Source organism: Marmota flaviventris, chromosome 4, assembly GCF_047511675.1.
Source record: "Marmota flaviventris isolate mMarFla1 chromosome 4, mMarFla1.hap1, whole genome shotgun sequence".
Lineage (NCBI taxonomy): Eukaryota > Metazoa > Chordata > Mammalia > Rodentia > Sciuridae > Marmota > Marmota flaviventris.
The window spans coordinates 130,640,993-130,660,076 of record NC_092501.1 but is presented as its reverse complement, the minus strand read 5'-3'; the positions used below and the strand labels follow the sequence as shown (position 1 = coordinate 130,660,076).

The 19,084-nt window shown below is 40.1% G+C and overlaps 1 protein-coding gene across 4 annotated transcripts in view; it reads right to left on the bottom strand.

Moving 5' to 3' along the window:
• Nucleotides 1-19,084, bottom strand: part of Rnaseh2b (ribonuclease H2 subunit B) — an 86,650-nt gene that overhangs the window by 958 nt on the left and 66,608 nt on the right. For 2 of the 4 annotated variants that reach the window (XM_027928817.2, XM_027928815.2), the window contains one exon: nucleotides 18,539-18,704. The exons of 1 other annotated variant lie outside the window; for it this stretch is intronic. In XM_027928817.2, coding sequence (XP_027784618.1) covers nucleotides 18,573-18,704 — 132 coding nt within the window. In that variant the 3' untranslated portion in view covers nucleotides 18,539-18,572. Of the gene's footprint in view, nucleotides 1-4,580; nucleotides 5,199-18,538; nucleotides 18,705-19,084 lie in introns of those variants that run through there. One more of the 4 variants, XM_027928819.2, reaches the window with a different exon arrangement.

The window sequence follows — 19,084 nt, the reverse complement described above, 5'->3', positions numbered from 1 at the left end:
ATTCAGAATCATATTTAACTCCGCCCTTTCCAGAGGATGTACATTCTCCATTGGAGTCCTCAGGATGTCATCGATGTGTTTATAATACTTCTTGATTTGTTTGAGAATTTTTCAGAGGACAGATTTAGTCCTCGCTCTTTGAGTCATTTTCATTTCCATTTCAGAAAACATGTAGTAAGCCACTTACTAAATGCCAAATGCTGGGCATGGTTGTGGGGACATGTGGTATTTGGAGGGTCCTCAAGACACCCATCACTAAGCATGTGCTATAGGAGTTACAATACAAAGTCGTGTTCACAGCTAAGATTAATTCCAGTGGTGCGGTGGAGACGCCTAGCCAGATGGGAAAAGGACTGGGGCAGTGTCTGGGGAATCCATGCACAGGCCTCCTTAAGCTCTCTCCCTCCTGTGAGGGCCAGGCAGAGTGCCTGTAGGTGAGTGACAATTCAGTGTCATGCCTGTGATGCTTCTGCCCAGGGAAGCCCATTGTAGACTCCATGCCTAAGGCTGTTTGGGGGGCTGCTGGTGTAGGCACTCTCTGTTTGCCTTGTACCAAAATTTTAGACCCCAGAAGGAAAGCACATGGTCAGCATAAACCATGCTGCTTATCCCAACAGGATGGGTACAGAGAGTCACTCTGATCTTATCAGTATTTCATTTCAGTGTGAGGAACTGTTTACCAGACGCCAGCTGAAGACCAACTTTGCAAGCAGACCTTTCTAAGGACTCTACCCCCGGCCTGCCATGATAATCATCTGCAATAAAAGGACACTAAAATGGACCCCGCCTTCATGAAGCTCTGTGTAACTGGGAGATAAACTTTAATCTAATTGTTAGACCTACAAATAGAACAATATCTCCGATAGTCCCATGAAAGGAGGTCAAGGGTGCAATGACAGACTGGTTTGTCTTGGGCTGTGCTGTCAATAAAAAGCTATTCTAAATATTGTGACTATCACTTGTGCTAGCATGTATGCAAGGGAGGTGCCAGGGAGGTGCCCAAAGGGTTTACAAGACACTTAAAGGACAAAGGATTCAGTAGTAAAACACAGTGACGGATGCTGAAAAGAATGGGCATTTCTAGGAGTTTTATAGTGTCTGTTAAGATTTGTGCTCCAAAGTCAATCAGGAAAGAACTTTATTGAATTTAGCACAGCCCACCGACTCTGCCACCACACTTTTGCCTTTTCACAGGATACTTAAGGCTACCTGGCCTTTTGGCAATAATGATACAAAGAAAAATGTGTCTCGGTCTCCTAAAAATGCCTCAACAATAAAGTTTTATGATCTCCTTCATTAAGTTATCAAATCATGAAAAAGATGAGGGTGGAATGAGAGACACTAAGTTAGGATCCTATAATTTTACAGAATTCTAGAAGTGGCCTAGACAACTTCAAAACCACTAATGCTCCATCTTGATTCATTTAAATAAACTTTTTTGGAAAAATTGACTACTAGTGCTTACGAATTGAATCTAAAGTTCTTGCTATAAAGTCGACTTTGGCTAAGGTTATGGTTTGGGCCTGGAATGTCCCCCCAAGACCCATGTTTTAGTGGCTTGGCCTGTGGTGCAATTGGGAGGTGATGGAGCCTTTATGGGGTGGGGTCTAGTGGAAGGAAGTTAGATCAGTGGTGTCTGTGTACTTCAAGCTGCTTCCTGACTTTCTCTCTGATGAACAGGCCTCCTTGGCCTCACACCTCCACCATGATGTACTGTGCCATCACAGGCCCAAAGCAATAAGACCAAAGTGACCATGGACCAAAACCTCTGAAACCACAAACCAAAATGAACCTTTCTTCTAAGGTGCTTATCTCAGCTATTGTGTCATAGCGACAGAAAGCTGACTAATAGTTACTATCTGCTAAGGGGAAAACTATAAAAGCTGAACATGAGCTAATTTGAAACATTCTCTTTTGTGCCCTCCTCAGTTGGTTGTATGTTTTCCTGTCTCCTCAGTTTTGTGGATCAGAATAGTCACTCTCAGGCCTGGTTGTGATATTTCCCTAGAGTATCTGCAATTATTTCTAGGGCTCTAAGGAGACCTTCAAAGCAAAGTTAATTGATTTCAGCATCCATGTTCATGTCCCAAACACACCATTAAAAACAAATCATATATTTTTGACTAGATAAGGGGGAAGGGATCAGGGAATCACATAGTAGGTATCTGAAACCTTTGAAGGTATGGGGATGGAAGAAGAACCACTATTTGATTATTGGTAGCTAAGCATCCTTTTATTATTTACTAATCTCCCACGTGAAGACAAAGCATAGAATAGTGAAATATATGTACCACGATTCTCCAAAAAAACTTACTAAATGAGACACAACCCTTTTTAAAAGATTATAATCATAAGAGAGAAAAAATTTTAAGGAACTAATGGTATGACTTAGAATAGTCATATTTTAAGATTGTTTTTGTATTAATGCAATAGTAATACATGTTTATCATAGAAAATTGCTAAAAGAGGGAGGGAAAGAGAGCAAGCAAGCAAGAGAGAGGGAGGAAGAAAGAGAAAAGGAAGAAAAACTGAGAAAGGTTGGGCAAGGGAAAGAGGGAGAAAGTGGAAGGAAGGAAGAAAAGAAGGCATGAAGGGAGACAAAGGGGAGAGGAGGGTCCTTGTATTTTCAGAACGAATTTTAAACACAAATTTTCTCAGCCCTCCCATTTCAGGGTTTTTCCTCCCAATTATTTGCTATTTTAACAATCCTACAATGAATGTTCTTGTAGCTCCCTCTTTGCACACATTTATGATTCTTCCTGAGACTGTTCTTTTAGCAGTGGGTATTGCTGAGGCTCGGGGGAGCAGAATCTCCAGGCTGTTGACACTTATTTCCAAGTTGGCCTCCAGAAGTCAGGCCTTTTTATAGCCTGAGCAGTGCCCGTTTCCCACTTCCTCTCTAGCTCTGAGCACGACTGCTTTCTAAAAGTCCTTGACAAGTTGTGGGAAAGAGGATCTGGCTGTGTCCATCGTGACTCACGCTCTGAGCGTGGGGCCCACACCGCGTGCTCATCGCTGTGGGCAAGACTCTATTTGAGACCCGAGCCATATGGTCTCTGCACTCCAGTGAGCTGGCCATCCAGCTGGAATGGCTTCCTTTTGGAGGCAGTGGGCGTGGAGAGGAAAGGACTTGAGAGAGGGCTAGCGTTTTATATCTGTTATAATTTTAATTTTCCCATGAGACATTTCTGAAGGACGACTCAATAGGATTTGATTCTGAAATAAAATGACAAAGTGAATTGCAGACACAGTAACTATAGGGCTGCTAGTTAGAAGAATGACAGACAATGGACATTGGATTGGGTAGCTAAGAGAAGGACCTGATCTAGGGCCAAGAATGTAATTAGCAACAGGGTCCTGAGCAGTGCTGGTAAGAGGTAGGGTCCCTTTTGCTTTTTCTTTTATTTGCAATGTGTTATGAATTACTTCTCCAATGGAAAAAAAAATGACACAAATTTTTTGTCATTTTAATTGTGTTAAATTTGAAGGGTTGGTAGTTTTTCAAAGTTCAGAGGCCAATGGAATGTGAACTTGGGGCACAAGTAAAAGAGCAGGGCTTCTAGTGACCACCTGGGCATCGTCATGTCCAGTGGCTTTGGGGTGTGTGTATGGAGACAATAAGAGAGACTGGGGAGAGGGGAGGAAGGCACAGAAGCAGAGGGTCAAACACACGGTTGGTAAGTGAAGACAGTGGTAGAAAGAGAAGTCTTTCAGAAACTGGGGGAGCCTTATACTTCGGGGACCATGGAGTCCACCCAGAAATCTACCAACGGTAAATCTCTCCAGAGGAAGGAGATACAAGGGCAGTGGTCCACCTGCAGATGACAGCTACTATATTAGAAGGCTTTCTGTCCCTGGGATGAAGCTCTGAGAGGATAAATAATTTGCTCAGACACAGAACCTACTAAGCCGGAGCACCATGGAGTTGGCAATTGCTTTGGGCCAAAATGTACACTGACCTCCAATGACAGTGTGTGGACTGTACAAGAAGAGGGTGGGAAAAGCCACATTTTAAACTCCTCAGCTATGTGCAGAACCACACATCAGGTTCTTGATCCTTACCCTAAATGGCCTGGGTTTCAAGCTGCTCTTTTTATAGAGCGCCCCCTCCTGGAAGCCAGAATTCTACATTGACTTTCTGGAGCTGGGGTTCTGGAGAGGAAGATTGCTTCTCGACTATGGAAGCACGGGAATGTAAAAGTTCCTTGAGGTGAACGGAAAATTTTCAACATATGAAAGGAGGCATTGAAAAAATATAGACTCCTTGCCAGACTAGATTCAACTAAACTGATGGAGTCAGAAATTCAGAAAAGAATTATTTCCTGCAAAAGAGGTTGGGGGTCCCATTAGAATACAGGAAGATGAACTGAACCGTAGCAACCCCATTCCTTCTGCTCGTCTAGTGAATGAGCCTGCTTGAACCCCCAGACACGTTTGCACACCCCACCCTCTCCTCCTGAAACTCATTCACTAGGCACTAGAATTTCCCACTAAATTACTTTTTGGCATTGACTTCTCTCTTTCTCTCATATCCTATGCCCTTGCTCTAAGAAAATAATAATACACATACCAAACAAATCTTTTAAAAATGAAGCAATGTTTATGACTCCATAACTCTAAGCCATCATAAAATGCACATGTTTAGATATTGTTCTGAACCAGAAGCTGCCAAGTTGGTAAGGAGTAAGGAAAGGTCAGGTTTTGGGTAAGTATTTAAAGAAAGGGTTGAAACGGGGTTTGCTGGTGCTCCTAGTGTAGAATCCAGTGTTTCCATCACCACGTACACACCTAAAACATGCTGATCTGACCCAAGTGGAACAAGCCAATGTGGTCAGAGGCCTAAGAAATGACCGTGAAAACGGGTTATACCCTCAACATTTTGATATATAATGCACTATACTGGAAAGAGCCACACTGTTATGGGGGATAGGCCCGGGCAGAGGTGAGGTGGCTTGAATTCCTCAAATCCACTCTGGGGATGCCTCCATCTTGAGGGCAAATGTCATTGCCTGTTATTGATCAAATAAATGAAGCTTTCATCATTGGCCCCTTAAAATGCATCTATTGGCAACTGGTGGTTTTCTAGAAAGGTGGGAGACAAAGTCTTAGCTCTTGGGGGTGTCTGAAGTTGTACAGGAAGCAGCCAAGCCTCATGTGGAACTGTGTCACTTGCCTCTTTTCACTCTTTGCGCTGCCATCTAAAAGGAAAAGAAAATAGTCACCTGATAACTCGTGCACCATCTGCAGTCTCTAGAACAGAGGAGCAAGGCAGACTGGTTTAGTACTGAATTGGTAGCTGTGCATTTTCCCTTCCAAGAGAGGCCCTCAGGTGCAGCACAGGGTTCCCATGGTGACCAGCACTGGTGATCTCATCCTAGGGCTAATATCAGGCTCCTGGACAACTGGCCAAGGAGCACATTTTTTTCTCTCAGTGTTCAAAGGCATTATAAAATAATGTAAAAAATACAAAATAGTGTTAGCATCACCCAAACTTTGGAGCCAAAACCATCATTTTAGAAAAAAAAATACATACACACACAAAAATAACATGAACATAAGCTTCTGAGATGAATAATTCTTAAACCATTTTTATATTTTTGGCTTTTATTTTTCAGATCCTGTTTTAAAAAGCATGAAGCATTATGTAGACTCCAATGTTGAACAAAATAGAGGGGCATAGACTCATAGTAGACTTAGAAATCACTAACGTTTCTCTGAAGAATGTAATTGAACAAGTGTAATTACTACAAGTTTTAAAAAACATTTTTTTAGTACAATGTTAAAAATAATTCATTGTGGAACTGTAAGTTACAAAAAAAAAATGTGGATGGAAATCAGATTTCTATGTTATAAGGTGGATAAGATACAAAGGCAGCAAAGCCTTCCATGACTCCCTCTCCCCAGACCCTGTCCTTAATCTGCTCAGCTTTTCCCAGAGCCACCCACCCTGGAACCGAAACTTCGCAGAACAGGGATTTTTGTCTGCCATGTTGACAGCTTCATATTCAGTACCTAGAACATTTGGCATGTAGCAGGTGCTCTGTGCAAATTCTCAGAGGAACGAAAGGATCTAAGTTATTCCTTGGCTTTTTTTTTTTCTTTAGCAAGAACTAACAACACAACTTTAATTTTATACACATTCTGATCAAAACCCACGTGTAACGTAACATTTCCTTTATTGTTTATGAAGATGCTCCGATTCCTTGTGTAAATTTCATTGGGTTCCTGCTCCCTTCTCACAAGGGCTTGATTAGGGTCAGACCATCAAAATAACATTTATGAATGAAAGTACAGTAACCGCTAAAAAGCTGACAGCTGAAGGAATGATTGGACATGTAAATGCACCAGCTAAGAACTTAAATTCTGGCTTGCCACTCTGCCAAGGATCAGTTGACCTGTAGAATTCATTAAGAATATAGCAAGAAGATGAAGCAGAATAAATCTGAGTTTTTTTTTCCTTTCTTAAAATGAGATTTGTAATTAGGACTTAAGGATGAATGGCCATAACCTATACAAACAATGGCATGAATAAGAACCTTGGGTAAAAAACAAAAGGAAAGCAGCCTGGGCTTGCAGGGAGCAGGGAGGACATCCGGGCTCTGGCATCTACAGTCTGGAAGACTTTAACCACCTGTACAACAAGGGTACCACCCCTTTTCTTGTGTACCTTGAAGAGTTGTAAAGATTAATTTAAATTCAGATCAGAGATTGCTGTGAAAGATGTAAAATACTGTTGCACATTGCGAGAAAAACTTTTGGTTGGTCTGTGGCCCCAAGGGATGCCGAAACCTGAGGAGTTTATAAAGAGGTACAAAAATCAACTCAGTACTGATTATTCAGACAAGATCAAAGCCACAGGACACCTTCCAAGTACACTAAGACAACGCCCTCCTGCCTCCCTGGGCCTGGGCTCTCTTCCAAGGGAGAGGCTTTGTTGCATCATGTATCTAACTCCAAGGATCACTGAATTTTGGAGTGATTGGGAGAAATACGCCTTTGTGATACAAGATGGCTAGTCAAATTAGACCGGCTTAAAAACAGGGAAAGAGGGTCAATCCCTAAGCTATATGAAGAAGCTGTCCTTGAAATCTGGTGTTATGGTTTGGATGAGAGGTGTTCCCCAAAAGCTCACGCGTGAGACAATGCAAGAAGGTTTAGGAGAAATGATTGGGTTATAGGAGTCTTAACCTAATCAGTGAATTAATCCCTGGTGGGATTAACTGAGTGGTAACTGGAGGCAGGTGGGATGTGGCTGGAGGAAGTGGTTCATGGAGGGCATGGCTATGTATCTGGCAAATGGAGTCTCTCTGCTTTCTGATCACTGTGTGAGCTGCTTCCCCCTGCCACACTCTTGCTCCATGATGTTTAGCCTCATGTCCAGCCCTGAGGAATGGAGTTGGCCTTCTATGGATTAAGACCTCTGAAACTGTGAGTTCTCAAATAAACCTTTCCTCCCTACAATTGTTCTGGTTGGGCCTTTTAGTCACAGGAGTGAAAAAGTTGACTAAAACATCTAGTGAGGACGGACTTCCTAGGATGTGGGAGCAATCTAGGGAAAGGGAGTTTGGGGTGGTGGAAAGTCCACAGTCAGAGGTCCCAAGTTCAAGTTCTGGCTCCTTATTTGTTAGCTGAGTGATCGTGGGCAAATAAGTTGGTCTCACCTTGTTTGACTGTAAAATGGGAGAGATAATACCACTTGTGCCACGTTTCTATATGGATTAAGCACATAAAATCCTAGGAAAGGTGCTTTAAAAATTACAAAGCACCTTGCTAGACTTTGTGATTACTTTCCAGTAATTGTGCTCTTTGGAAACTGAAGGCAAGAAAAATAAACACACAGAGACTATAATGGTCGGTATTTGGTGTATTCCCTTCAGACTTTCTTCCAGCAAAACAGATGATCTTTCCAAGGGGCTTAGGGAAGTGCTGCGTGCACTGTCCCATCTCATGAATGCTCACTCTAAAAGCACCTTCCTCCCAGGCGAGAAGGAAATGAGGCACCCCAAGAACCAGCGATTGTAGGAAAGGTCATAAGATGGCTTTGTGAGTTAATACCATGTCACAGAGCAGGTGGCTGCAGGCCAGCAATACCAGTGATTTGGCCAAAGCTCAAAGTTAAGGCAGGAAGGAGACTTCAACCAGGAACAATTCAGCTACTTTAAATTAACCAGTTCTTTTGGTACTGAAACATGGTGTCGTTCATTTAGTCTCTTTTTCACTTCATTTACCCTTAAGATTTAAGATATATGTACTGTTGTCACAAGTCGGAATAAAACATTACATTTAGTAAGTAAATTGACATGTCTACGGACCTACTTCCAGATTGCCTTCATGTCCTATGAAGGTCCCCTCCAAAAAGATACATAATGTCTACATGTAGACAATATGAAATAGACCAGAAAAAACGAGGGACAAATACCCCTTGACATCTGCCTTAAGCCAACAGAGAAGAATCTCCGTGGGAGTGTGGAATGAAAGTATAAATCTTGAAAGAACAAAAGACCCAAGGACTGAGAATACAAGGAAAAATTAAATTGAAGATATTAGAGACATACAAAAGGAAAGAATGTAGGTAATCTGGGATCAGTTTCAAAAAAATGTATGGTCTGATGAAAACAACAGAAGCCCTGGTGTGTGTATGCAAGTGGTTTTATAGTTTGCAGGAATTTTTTGAAGCTTTCCCAAACTCATAATAATAATAATAATAATAATAATAATAATAATAATAATAATAATAATAAATGATGCAAGAAAATAAAAGGGGCCAAAGAACTTGAGTAAGCTAAAGTATCCTAATGTTTGGTATAAAATGTACAAAATGACTCTTATTTGAAATTCCTTTAAAAGTTTGAAAGAAGAGTAGGTTATTACATGTATGTGCAAAGGTGTACATTATGGTAGATTCATACTACCCAAACACTCTTCCATATAAGTCCAGATTGATTTGTTCTTAATATTATTTCCCCATGTGGCACCTGGCATGTGTAACATCTTTCGTTTTTCTTTTTCAAGAATTATCCAACTCTTGGTTAATGTTGCACATTGCAATTAAGATCAGAATCTTCATCTTGGTGTCAGGTTGCTATGGTTTAGTTAGGAGGTATGCCTACAAAGCTCCTGTGTTCATGTTCAGAGGTAAAATGATTAAATCATGACAGCTGTAAGCTAATCGGTAATTAATTCAGTTGATGGACTAGTAATTTGAAAGGACTACTGTAGAGGGTGCCAACTGTAAGCAGGCAGGGTGTGCAGGCAGGATGTGGCTGGAAGTAGGTCACTGGGGACATGTCCTTTTGGATTACATCGTGTCCCTCTGGCTCCTCCCTCTCTTTCTGCTTCTGGGCTGCCATGAGCTGAGCAGCATTTCTCCACCATGCCCTTCTGCCATGGGGTTCTACCTCACCTTGGGCTCAGAGAGATGGAGGTGGCCAACCATGCATTAAGACTTCTGAAACCATGAGTCAAAATACAGTTTTGCTCCCCTAAGTCGTTCCTGTCAGGTATTTTGCTCACAGCAATGAAAAGTGGACTAACACAAAGGTGAAGTCAAATATGCAAGAAAACAAAGTTGCTTATTTCCCAAATTCCCATTTAATTTGTGGCTAAGCCATGATGTAAGCTCCTGTTTAAAACTCCTGGGGAGACAAGGATTTTATAAACTCACATATATTCTCAAACTTTAATAATTGAGGTTGTGGGCTCAATAGAAATCTCTAAATGCCACGTGAAAGCAAATTTATTAGCATTGGCACAGTCACATATGGATATAATGTCTTGGCTGTGAGTCTTGGGACATACAAGTAAAATGACTGTAGCAAGTGTTGTCTAATTCACAGCTCTTGATCCAGAGAGATTAATGATTCTATTTCACTTAATAACCAGAATCATTAGCATATAACTTTAAGGCCCATGCAAGTTTTGCATGAGTTTACGAATACGTCATCCTTGGACTTCAAATACTGTTGAGAGCCACAGCCGAAGGGGCCCCAGCAAACTTCCAGCTGCCAGCAATCCAGCTGCCGGCTGATGATTGGCTCACAGCGGCCCCAGCAACATCTAGCTGATTGGCTCCTCGGCCCCAGCAACATCTAGCTGATTGGCTCCTCTGCGGTGATGCTCATTGGACTGTTTCCCTGCCCTTTCAGACCACGGAGCTGCTCACTGGGGGACTTTTTGGCTCTGCCCACGTGACCCAGCCAATCGGCCTCAAGAGCAGGAGGATTGTGGGAGGTGGAGAGAAGCTTGTGGGGGGAGAGACAGGCGTGTGGAAAGCCGGTGGTGGCAGTTGAGGCTCTGAGGGGTTTTTCCTGAGATGCTGTTTGTTTGGCGTGTTTGGTTCTAAAAATAAAGTTAGTTTCTTTTGACAAGTGGCTCCTGATTGTGCCCAGCCAGACTGCGGCATTTGGTGGCTCGCACGGGGAGCGACTGAGGGTAAGTGAAACTGCTCGCCCCTGAGGGCAGGGCGAGAGGATGGGTAGCCATTTTAAGATTCTTCTTTTGTTATTTTGTTTCACTTTTGTTTTAAGTTGCCTGTCCCTGGAGATGAGTGAGACAGAAGAAAAACCGCTCACATCTGAGGAAAAACTATTTACGTCTGAGGAACAGATAGGGAGAAAGGACGGATGCACATGTCAGGAGGATAGAAAGGCTATAATGACTTTTTGTTGTTCCCTTTTTATTTCATTCTGTCTCGGTTTTGTTTGGCGTCATCTTGTTGGGTTGTATTATAGTAGAAATACGGGATCAGAAATTAGTAAAAAACAAACTGAAAGAGTGTTAAGTAAATTGTTAGAGGAAGGAGGCATCCCAGTAAAATCAATAGCAGTCAGGGCATACGTTGATACAATACAAAAATGTAGCCCATGGCTTTTTAAGGAGGAGTTGTTAAATATATCACAATGGAACCATCATGGTGAAGATTTAAAAAGAATAGAAAAGAAAAGCCCAGGGACTCTGCCAGTTGGCACATTGCCATTGTGGACGTTCATATCTTGTTTGCTTAGTCCAAAGCCTTCAGTTCAGACAATGGTAGAGGAAGGAGAAGACATAATGATTCAAGTAAAAGAGAAGGTCTCTCAAGTTAGTCAGACAGAGGAAAAGATTCAAGTAAAAAAGAAGGTCTCTCAAGTTAGTCAGACAGAGGAAAAGATTCAAGTAAAAGAGAAGGCCTCTCAAGTTAGTCAGACAGAGAAAGAAAGTGTAAAACAGAAAAAGCCATCAGGGGGAAAGTTACAACAGGAGATTGCTACTAACACCTTTCTATCACCAGAGGGTGTAAGTGTCCAACCAACAGCACCACCTCTACAGGAGACTGCTACTAACACCTTTCTATCACCAGAGGACGTAAGTGTCCAACTAACAAGGCCACCTCCATATGCTGGGAGGTCCCCAACCCCCGCAGTTGATAGTTGGGATCCTGAGACAAGATCTCAAATATTAACATGCCCTGTATTTGAGGCAGGAGGGCAGCGATTTTACCAAGTTTTAAATTTCAAAACAGTGAAGCAGCTAAAAGAGGCTGTAACAACCTATGGTCCTCAAGCACCCTTCACTGTAAGCTTGGTCGAATCCATTAACAACTTGAACATGACGCCAGCAGATTGGGCTAATATGTGTAAAGCTGTGCTAAATGGAGGACAATACCTGTTATGGAAGGTTGCCAATGAGGAATTTTGCAAGGAGACGGCTAGGCGAAATGCAGCAGCTGGTTATCCTCAGAGAAATCTAGATATGTTGTTAGGAAAGGGACCTTATGAGGATCAGCAGCAACAAATTGCATATGATCCTGGCGTATACGCACAAATTGCTGCAGATGCAATTAAGGCATGGAAGACTTTACAAGGACATGGAGGTTTACAAGGTCAATTATCTAAGGTAATACAAGGAGCTAATGAACCTTATGCTGAATTTGTAGATAGGCTTATTCAAACAGCTACCAGAGTTTTTGGGAATACAGAACAAGCAATGCCATTACTAAAACACCTGGCTTATGAGCAAGCGAATCGTTGGTGCAGAGATATCATTAGACCATGGAAACATGAAGATTTAAACACATATATTAAATTATGTAGAGACATTAATGAACAAGAGCAAGTCGTGGCAGCTGCAGTAAAACAGGCTTTAGATGCCAGAGACATTAATGAACAAGGGCAAATTGTGGCAGCTGCAGTAAAACAGGCTTTAGATGCCAGGCCAAGAACATGCTACAATTGTGAACAAACAGGACATTTTAAAAGGAATTGCCCCATTGGAGGAGGGTTTAACAAAACTAGGTATCCAAGGAGTAGAATACCAGGTATTTGCCCACGATGCCGTAGAGGGAGACATTGGGCTAATGAATGCCGTTCTCAAACCACCATAGAGGGTACTCCATTATCAAAAAACGAACAAGGACCAGGTGTTTATCCACGATATCGTGGAGAAAGGCATCAGGCTCCATTGCCAAAAAATGGACAAGGGGGCCCAATGCTCCGGGGCCCAAAACCACAAATATACGGAGCACTGGAGGAACCCAGCAACCCCATCAGGGTAGTGCCCAGGACACATTGTCCATCAGATCCCTCATCAGACAAACCAGAGGGAGCGCAGGGTTGGACATCTGCGCCTCCGCCAGAGCAGTACTAACTCCAGAGATGGGAGTTTGCCCAGCCAGACTGCGGCAAAATACTAGAGCACCACAGAAAATCCATTCACAGTATGAATCCTGAAGTTCAAGTTTCAGCCAGGAGGCTGTTGAGAACTTCAATGTACTGCAGAATACTTGCCTGGGTATTCAGTGATGAATTCAGCAGCAGGTTAATCCCTAATGCAACACCCACCTCTGTTTGCTATCCCCAGCTGAGTGTGTATTTGTGCAGTAGTCAGGCAGGGGTCTCTGGAGAGAGGAAGGCAGGAAAATGGGATGGAGGGTGTCTGAGTAGGAGCATGGCGGAGGCAGGCAAGGAGGGTTAGAATTGCTTCTCTGATTTTGGGGTGATAATGACAAGACAGAACAAATCATGAGAAGAGATGGTGAAGAGATAGAAAGAAATTGGTCATACAAAGGCACCAGTGTGGCAGGGAGTGCGGTGTATTCAAGACCAAAACAAAGGGCAGAAAATAACTTAAGTGCTCTGAAGGGCCACAGTGGTTAGAGATCTTGACTTTGTCCCTTAGGAAAAAACAGTCCTCTCAACTAGTGAGGATACTGGTTAAGTTGTTCAATCATCTGCTTATCGTATATGTGCCTAGCATTGTGAAACATGCAAACCTGAATAGTCCCTGATGCTAGCAGCTGACCTCCAATAAGGATGATAATGCAAATGTTTCAGTGGCCTTTCCTTTTGTCCTTTGCTCTCTGGGTTGGTGTCACTATTCTGGCTCCTATCACACCTCGTCCTGCCACCATAGGGATTAAACGAGTTGTTACATGCAAAGTGTGTAGATCAGTGCCAAGCACATCAATGTTATCCAGTGTCTGTTACTATTGGTTGTTAGTAGTGCTATGAAATGATTACACGAGAAACAGCATATTAGCACAGTTCCTAACTATCTAAAAAATTGAGGATCATTTTTACAAAATAACCAATCAATACTCTCAAAAGTGTCAAGGTCACTGAAAGACAAAGAAATATTAAAAGACTCTCATAAATCAGAAAATACTGAGGAGATATGACAACTAAATACACTTTGAGATCACGGATTGGATTCTGGAACAAACAAGTGACATTAGTATAAAGATAGGTGAAATTCCAATAAGGTCATGAGTTAGCTAAATTCCCTGGTTTTGATAATTGTACTGTGGTTATGTAAAGGGTTAATATTGGGGGAAGCCAAGGGGAGGGTAGACTCTCTTTAGTATTCTTGCAACTTTTCTATAAGTCTAAAGTTATTTCAAAGTAAGAAATAATAATAAAGGGAGAGGAGAGAAAGAAACAAATCGACACAGAAATGACCAACTAGCAGACATCTATGTAGCTACCTAAAAAGCTACAAAGTATCTAAAGGAAAACACAAATATATGAGCAGAAAAGTGAGAAGACATAAAAAAGGTACAAATAGAACAACTAAAACCAAAAATTATAATATTTGAAATAAAAATTCACTACTGGAGGTTAATGGAAGATGAAATCCTATATCCAAAATAAACTTGAAAATACATTAAGAGAAATCGCTGTCTACAAATGGAACAAGGAAAAAAAAATCAGAAGTTCCATGTCAGGACTGCTATCAAAAGAGGCCCAGTATACATGTAACTGAGGTCCCAGAAACCGATGAAGTGGAGAGGAAGGAGGGAAAATAACTGAAAAATATCTGAAGAAATGTTGGCCAGAAGTTTTCCAAATTCGTTGAAAACTATAAACTCAAAGATACAAGAAGCTTAACTGACTCCCAAAGAAGATCAAGAAAACCACACCAACATGCTAGAAACTATTAGGGGCGAGAGGAATGGACAAGTATAAGAAGTAGGAGAAATGTAAGAATTAAAACAGATGTCTTATCAGACATGATGCAAACCAGAAGAAAATGGTTCTTCAAATGGATAAAAGGAATTGGTAAGCTTTGCTTGAGCTAATGAAGAAAACCAAAAAGACACAAATAACAAATATCAGGTGTGAAAAAAGAAACTTTGTTATACAAACACAAACACTAAGAGGATAATATAAAATATGCTCTTACTGTTACTATATTACAACAATATTTATGCCAAGAAATTTGACAACTGACATGAAATATAGACATTTCTTAAAACATACAAATTACCAAAACTGGTGCAAGAAAAAGGAGAAGACTGGAATAGCTCTATTTTGACTACAAAAATTGGAATAGTAATTAAAAACTTTCCCAGAAAGAAAATGACTGGCCCAAATGGCTTTGAAACAGCTTCTTCCTCTAACAGCTGCTCCTATAAACTTGACAAATTTGAAATAGTACTAATCATTGTCCTGCTAATCTGTTCTTCATTTCTGCATCTTAGCTTCCAACAAGTTCTCATGCTGAGAACAAAAGCAGAATGGAAAGTGCACCCCAAAGCCCTGGCCCCTGCAGCCAAAAGGATGCCACTGAGATCCAAAGAACCCGAATTACAACATACCTCTGGCCCATAAGACTAACTGAATATACATGTGCAAGTCTCTCCCGACACTCTCCACACTCCCCTGGCTACTTATGTTCTTCCCCTATTTAATCGGACCCTCAGTACCATCTTCACAAGTGAATTCTGTTCAACACATAAGGTAACAAACGAAATGAATCTCCCACAACTTCTTCAGAAGATAGGTTATGTAAAGGTATTTCCCCACTCATTTTATAAGGCTGGTTTTACTGACATCAAAATCAAATAAAATCATTACAAGTAAAGAAAACTACAAACCAATATTTATTAACAGAAGATATAAAAATCCATAACAAAATATTAGTAATAAAAACCCATCTGTTAATGAAAAGAATGGTGCACTATGACCAAATAGGGTCTAGTCTAGGAATGCAAGGTTAGTTTAACATTAAACAATCATTATGGGGCTGGGGTTGTGGCTCAGCGGTAGAGCACTCGCCTAGCACGTGCAAGGCCCTGTGTTCGATCCTTAGCACCATATAAAAATAAATAAAATAAAGGTATTGTGTCCAACTACAATTAAAAAATAAATTTAAAAAATAACTATAATCCAAATATTAAAAGATACACCTTTATTAAAGGAAAACTGCCAGGCAGGGTGGCACATGACTATAATCCCAGCAATTTGGGAGGCTGAGGCGGTGTGATCACACGTTCAAGGTTAGCCTCAGCAACTTAGCAAGGCCTTAAACAACTTAGTGAGAACCTGTCTCAAAATAAAAAATCAAAAGGGCTGAGGACATCCCTCAGTAGTAACTACCCCTCCCCCATTCAATCCCTAGTACCCAAAAGGGGAAAATTCTGATCATCTCAATAGATATGAAAATTATTTGACAAAAGTCAATAACTATGATACAAACTCTCACAGTAGTAGAAATAGAAAAAAGCTTCTTTACCCTGATAAAGTGAATCTACAAACTATCACACATATACATAGCTGTTGATAAACAGTTAGCTCTAGAAATGTTGATATGAGTACATAGTTATATATGTACGCATGCACACACACACTTTCTGGCTTTGGACACTAAGCAATATTGTACCAGTAATGGCACAGCTACTGCCTAGATGTTGGCTTCTAAACACCATTCTCCAATTAAAGGAATAGGGCTCCTTGGAAAAAAGGCTGATTCAGGCTTTGGGTAGGGAAAGTGCAAAAAGAGCCTGGAATTCCCTGCTGCAGAAATAAGAAAGTACTAAAGAACAATAAAAAGATTAAAAAGATGTAGGAGCAAGCTTAAAGGGTCTCTTCTAGCCATTTTGGAACAATATGAGCATCAAAATTACTACTACTACTAGTATTACTACTACAATAATTCCCTAGATAAAATGAAAGTCTAAAAATTTATATTGATATAAAATCATTAATGAATAAAGAAGTGGAGAAGGGAAGGCTCTTCATTACTGAAGGATGCCAACCAATGCAGAAGACATGCTAGAGTTAGAAAAATCATTGGTAGATCCTAAAAATAGTGAGTCAACGTTTGATGTAGAATAGGATATTTAAGAGTTCCAGGATGTTTACCCCCAAATACTAATTAATTATAAAGATAATCAATAATAATTTACAGTGAATAAGCTTATGCACACCAACCTGAGTGAGGAAGTCAACAAGATTGGTATGGGGCAAACTGTGACTCCTGATAGTTCAGTAAGAAAGACAGGACACTCCTTCTGTGGGTGTCTCAAGCGTATAGTTTGGATTTAATCAAGAGGAAAGTTAGACAACCCCAAAGTGAGAAATATTATACCAAAAAAAGTGGCTTGTATTCTTAAAAAATGTCAAATAAGACAAAGGAACAGGTAAGAAATTCTTCCTGTTTAAAGAAAGCTACAGTAAACAACAATAAAAAAAGACTCCAGTGCTAGACAATTTTACCTCTGATAATCTTTTCAGAAATAGAAACAACCACCATGGAAATCGTCAAAAGATTAAGAATGGAACCATCTAACGAAGTAGCTAAAACACTTCTGGACGTCTTTGCATAACAATTAAAACCAGCATCCTTGAGAGACACATGCATACCCATATTTATCACAGCACAATTCACACTAGCCAAGTATGGAATCAGTCTAGGTGTCCGCCAACAGAAAATGGACAAAGAAAATGTGGTGCTTATAAAACAAAGGAGAGTTATTTGGTTATAAAGGAACAAAATTATGTCATTTTCAGGAAGAAGGTTGGAACTGGAGAGCATTATATTAAGCAAAATTATATTAAGCCAGACACAGAAAGTCAAGGGTCATGTTTTCTCTCATATATGGAAGCTTGAGATAAAAATGTAAAAAAAAGGAGATCTTATGAAAATAGAGTGGATACAGGCAGGGGCTCAGGGGGAGAGGAGAGGAGAGGAAAGGGGAGTTAGTAGGGAATTAAGCTGATCAGATTATATGTATGTACAAATGTCCCACCCACCATTTGTTAGAGTGCAAATTTCTGACAACTTTTTTGGAATATATTTCCATAAGTATATATTTGAAAAACTTATTTTTGAACCAGTAAACTCACATCTAAAAATCTATTCTAAGGAAGCAATAAAATATCTAAACAAATATTTACATACAATCTGATTCTTCAAAACATGAACATATGTAAAGAAATGTAAGGATATTTATTAAATAATCAAATGTTGAATAATTAAAAAGGATATTGTCATTTAAAAATCATTTTTGTGAAAAATACCTAGTAGCCTGGGAAAAATCTCACAAAATTATGTTACAAAAATGGAGGTTATAGGGGCTGGGGTTGTAGCTCAGCGGTAGAGCGCTTGTCTTGCACATGTGAGGACCTGGGTTTGATCCTCAGCACAACATAAAAATAAATAAATAAAATAGGTATTGTGTCCAACTAAAAACAAAAATAAATATTTTTAAAAATGGTTATAAAATTGCTATTATAATTCCTTTAACTTTTTTTATTGTAAGAACATGCACCAAATTATTTCTGGGTAATGAAAAGATAGATTACAATTTTAGCTTTATTCTTTTCTCTCCCCCCTTTTTTTTTTTTAACCAAAAACATATATTTGTAAGAACAGAAAAATTCCAATAAGATTTACAAAAACTAGTCAATTAAAAAGTAGCAATTTTACCTGACAGTTTTGTTACCTAGTTTCTCTCAGTATACTGAAAACCATGTTGTCAAAGCTACTGTGTAGCAAAATTACATAAAATAACAATAACTCAAATATTGTCATGGGTCAGTTAGCAGAGGGCACTGTGATGCTACATGTTAAATTCTGTTCACTTGATTACTTTCTCAAAGACACCAAAGGCCACCGACATGAAATCACACAATAACTTTCCCATATTTTGTTCAGAGACACAAATATCAAATCCTAAAAAATGTTCAAGAGAACCTGAACATTGCCATCTTTCTCCAAAAGGTGGTAATCAAGGGTCAGGAAGTACCGCGGCATGGAGGAAGAATGAAAATGGAACACGTAAAAAGAAAAGATGCTTTTTGCTTTACTAGGCTTTATTTTTTAGAGTTTTGAAGGTTTCCAATTTTTTTAGAATTTTTTGCACCAAAAAAGGCATCAATACTTTTCATTCCACTCTTGTCAACTTTAGCCAAAGCCTTCTGAGCTGCAGTCATTTTGCTTGTTTTCTGTTTTTGAAAATAAGAGAGAAATATATGTTATGAATACAACATTAGTAAGTCATGCATGCAAATCAGACAATATTGTGTATGTCTCAAGGTTTGTCAAGGGAGGAAAGCTCTGCTATTAACATGCTTCCCAAGAGAATGAAAAAAATTTGGATATCTATTCATAATTCAGACACAGAATATGTTAAGATAAGACTGCTGCCTTCCTAGGAGTGGACGGTTACAGTCAATGATCTACTGCAGGGGGAATAATTCTGGAGGGTTCATTAGTGCAATAACACAAACAATAGAACTGACACAGGCAGAGATTGGAATTACAGCCTTATATTACCACACGATGAATAATTCACATCAACTTACAATCTGATTTTATTCATTTG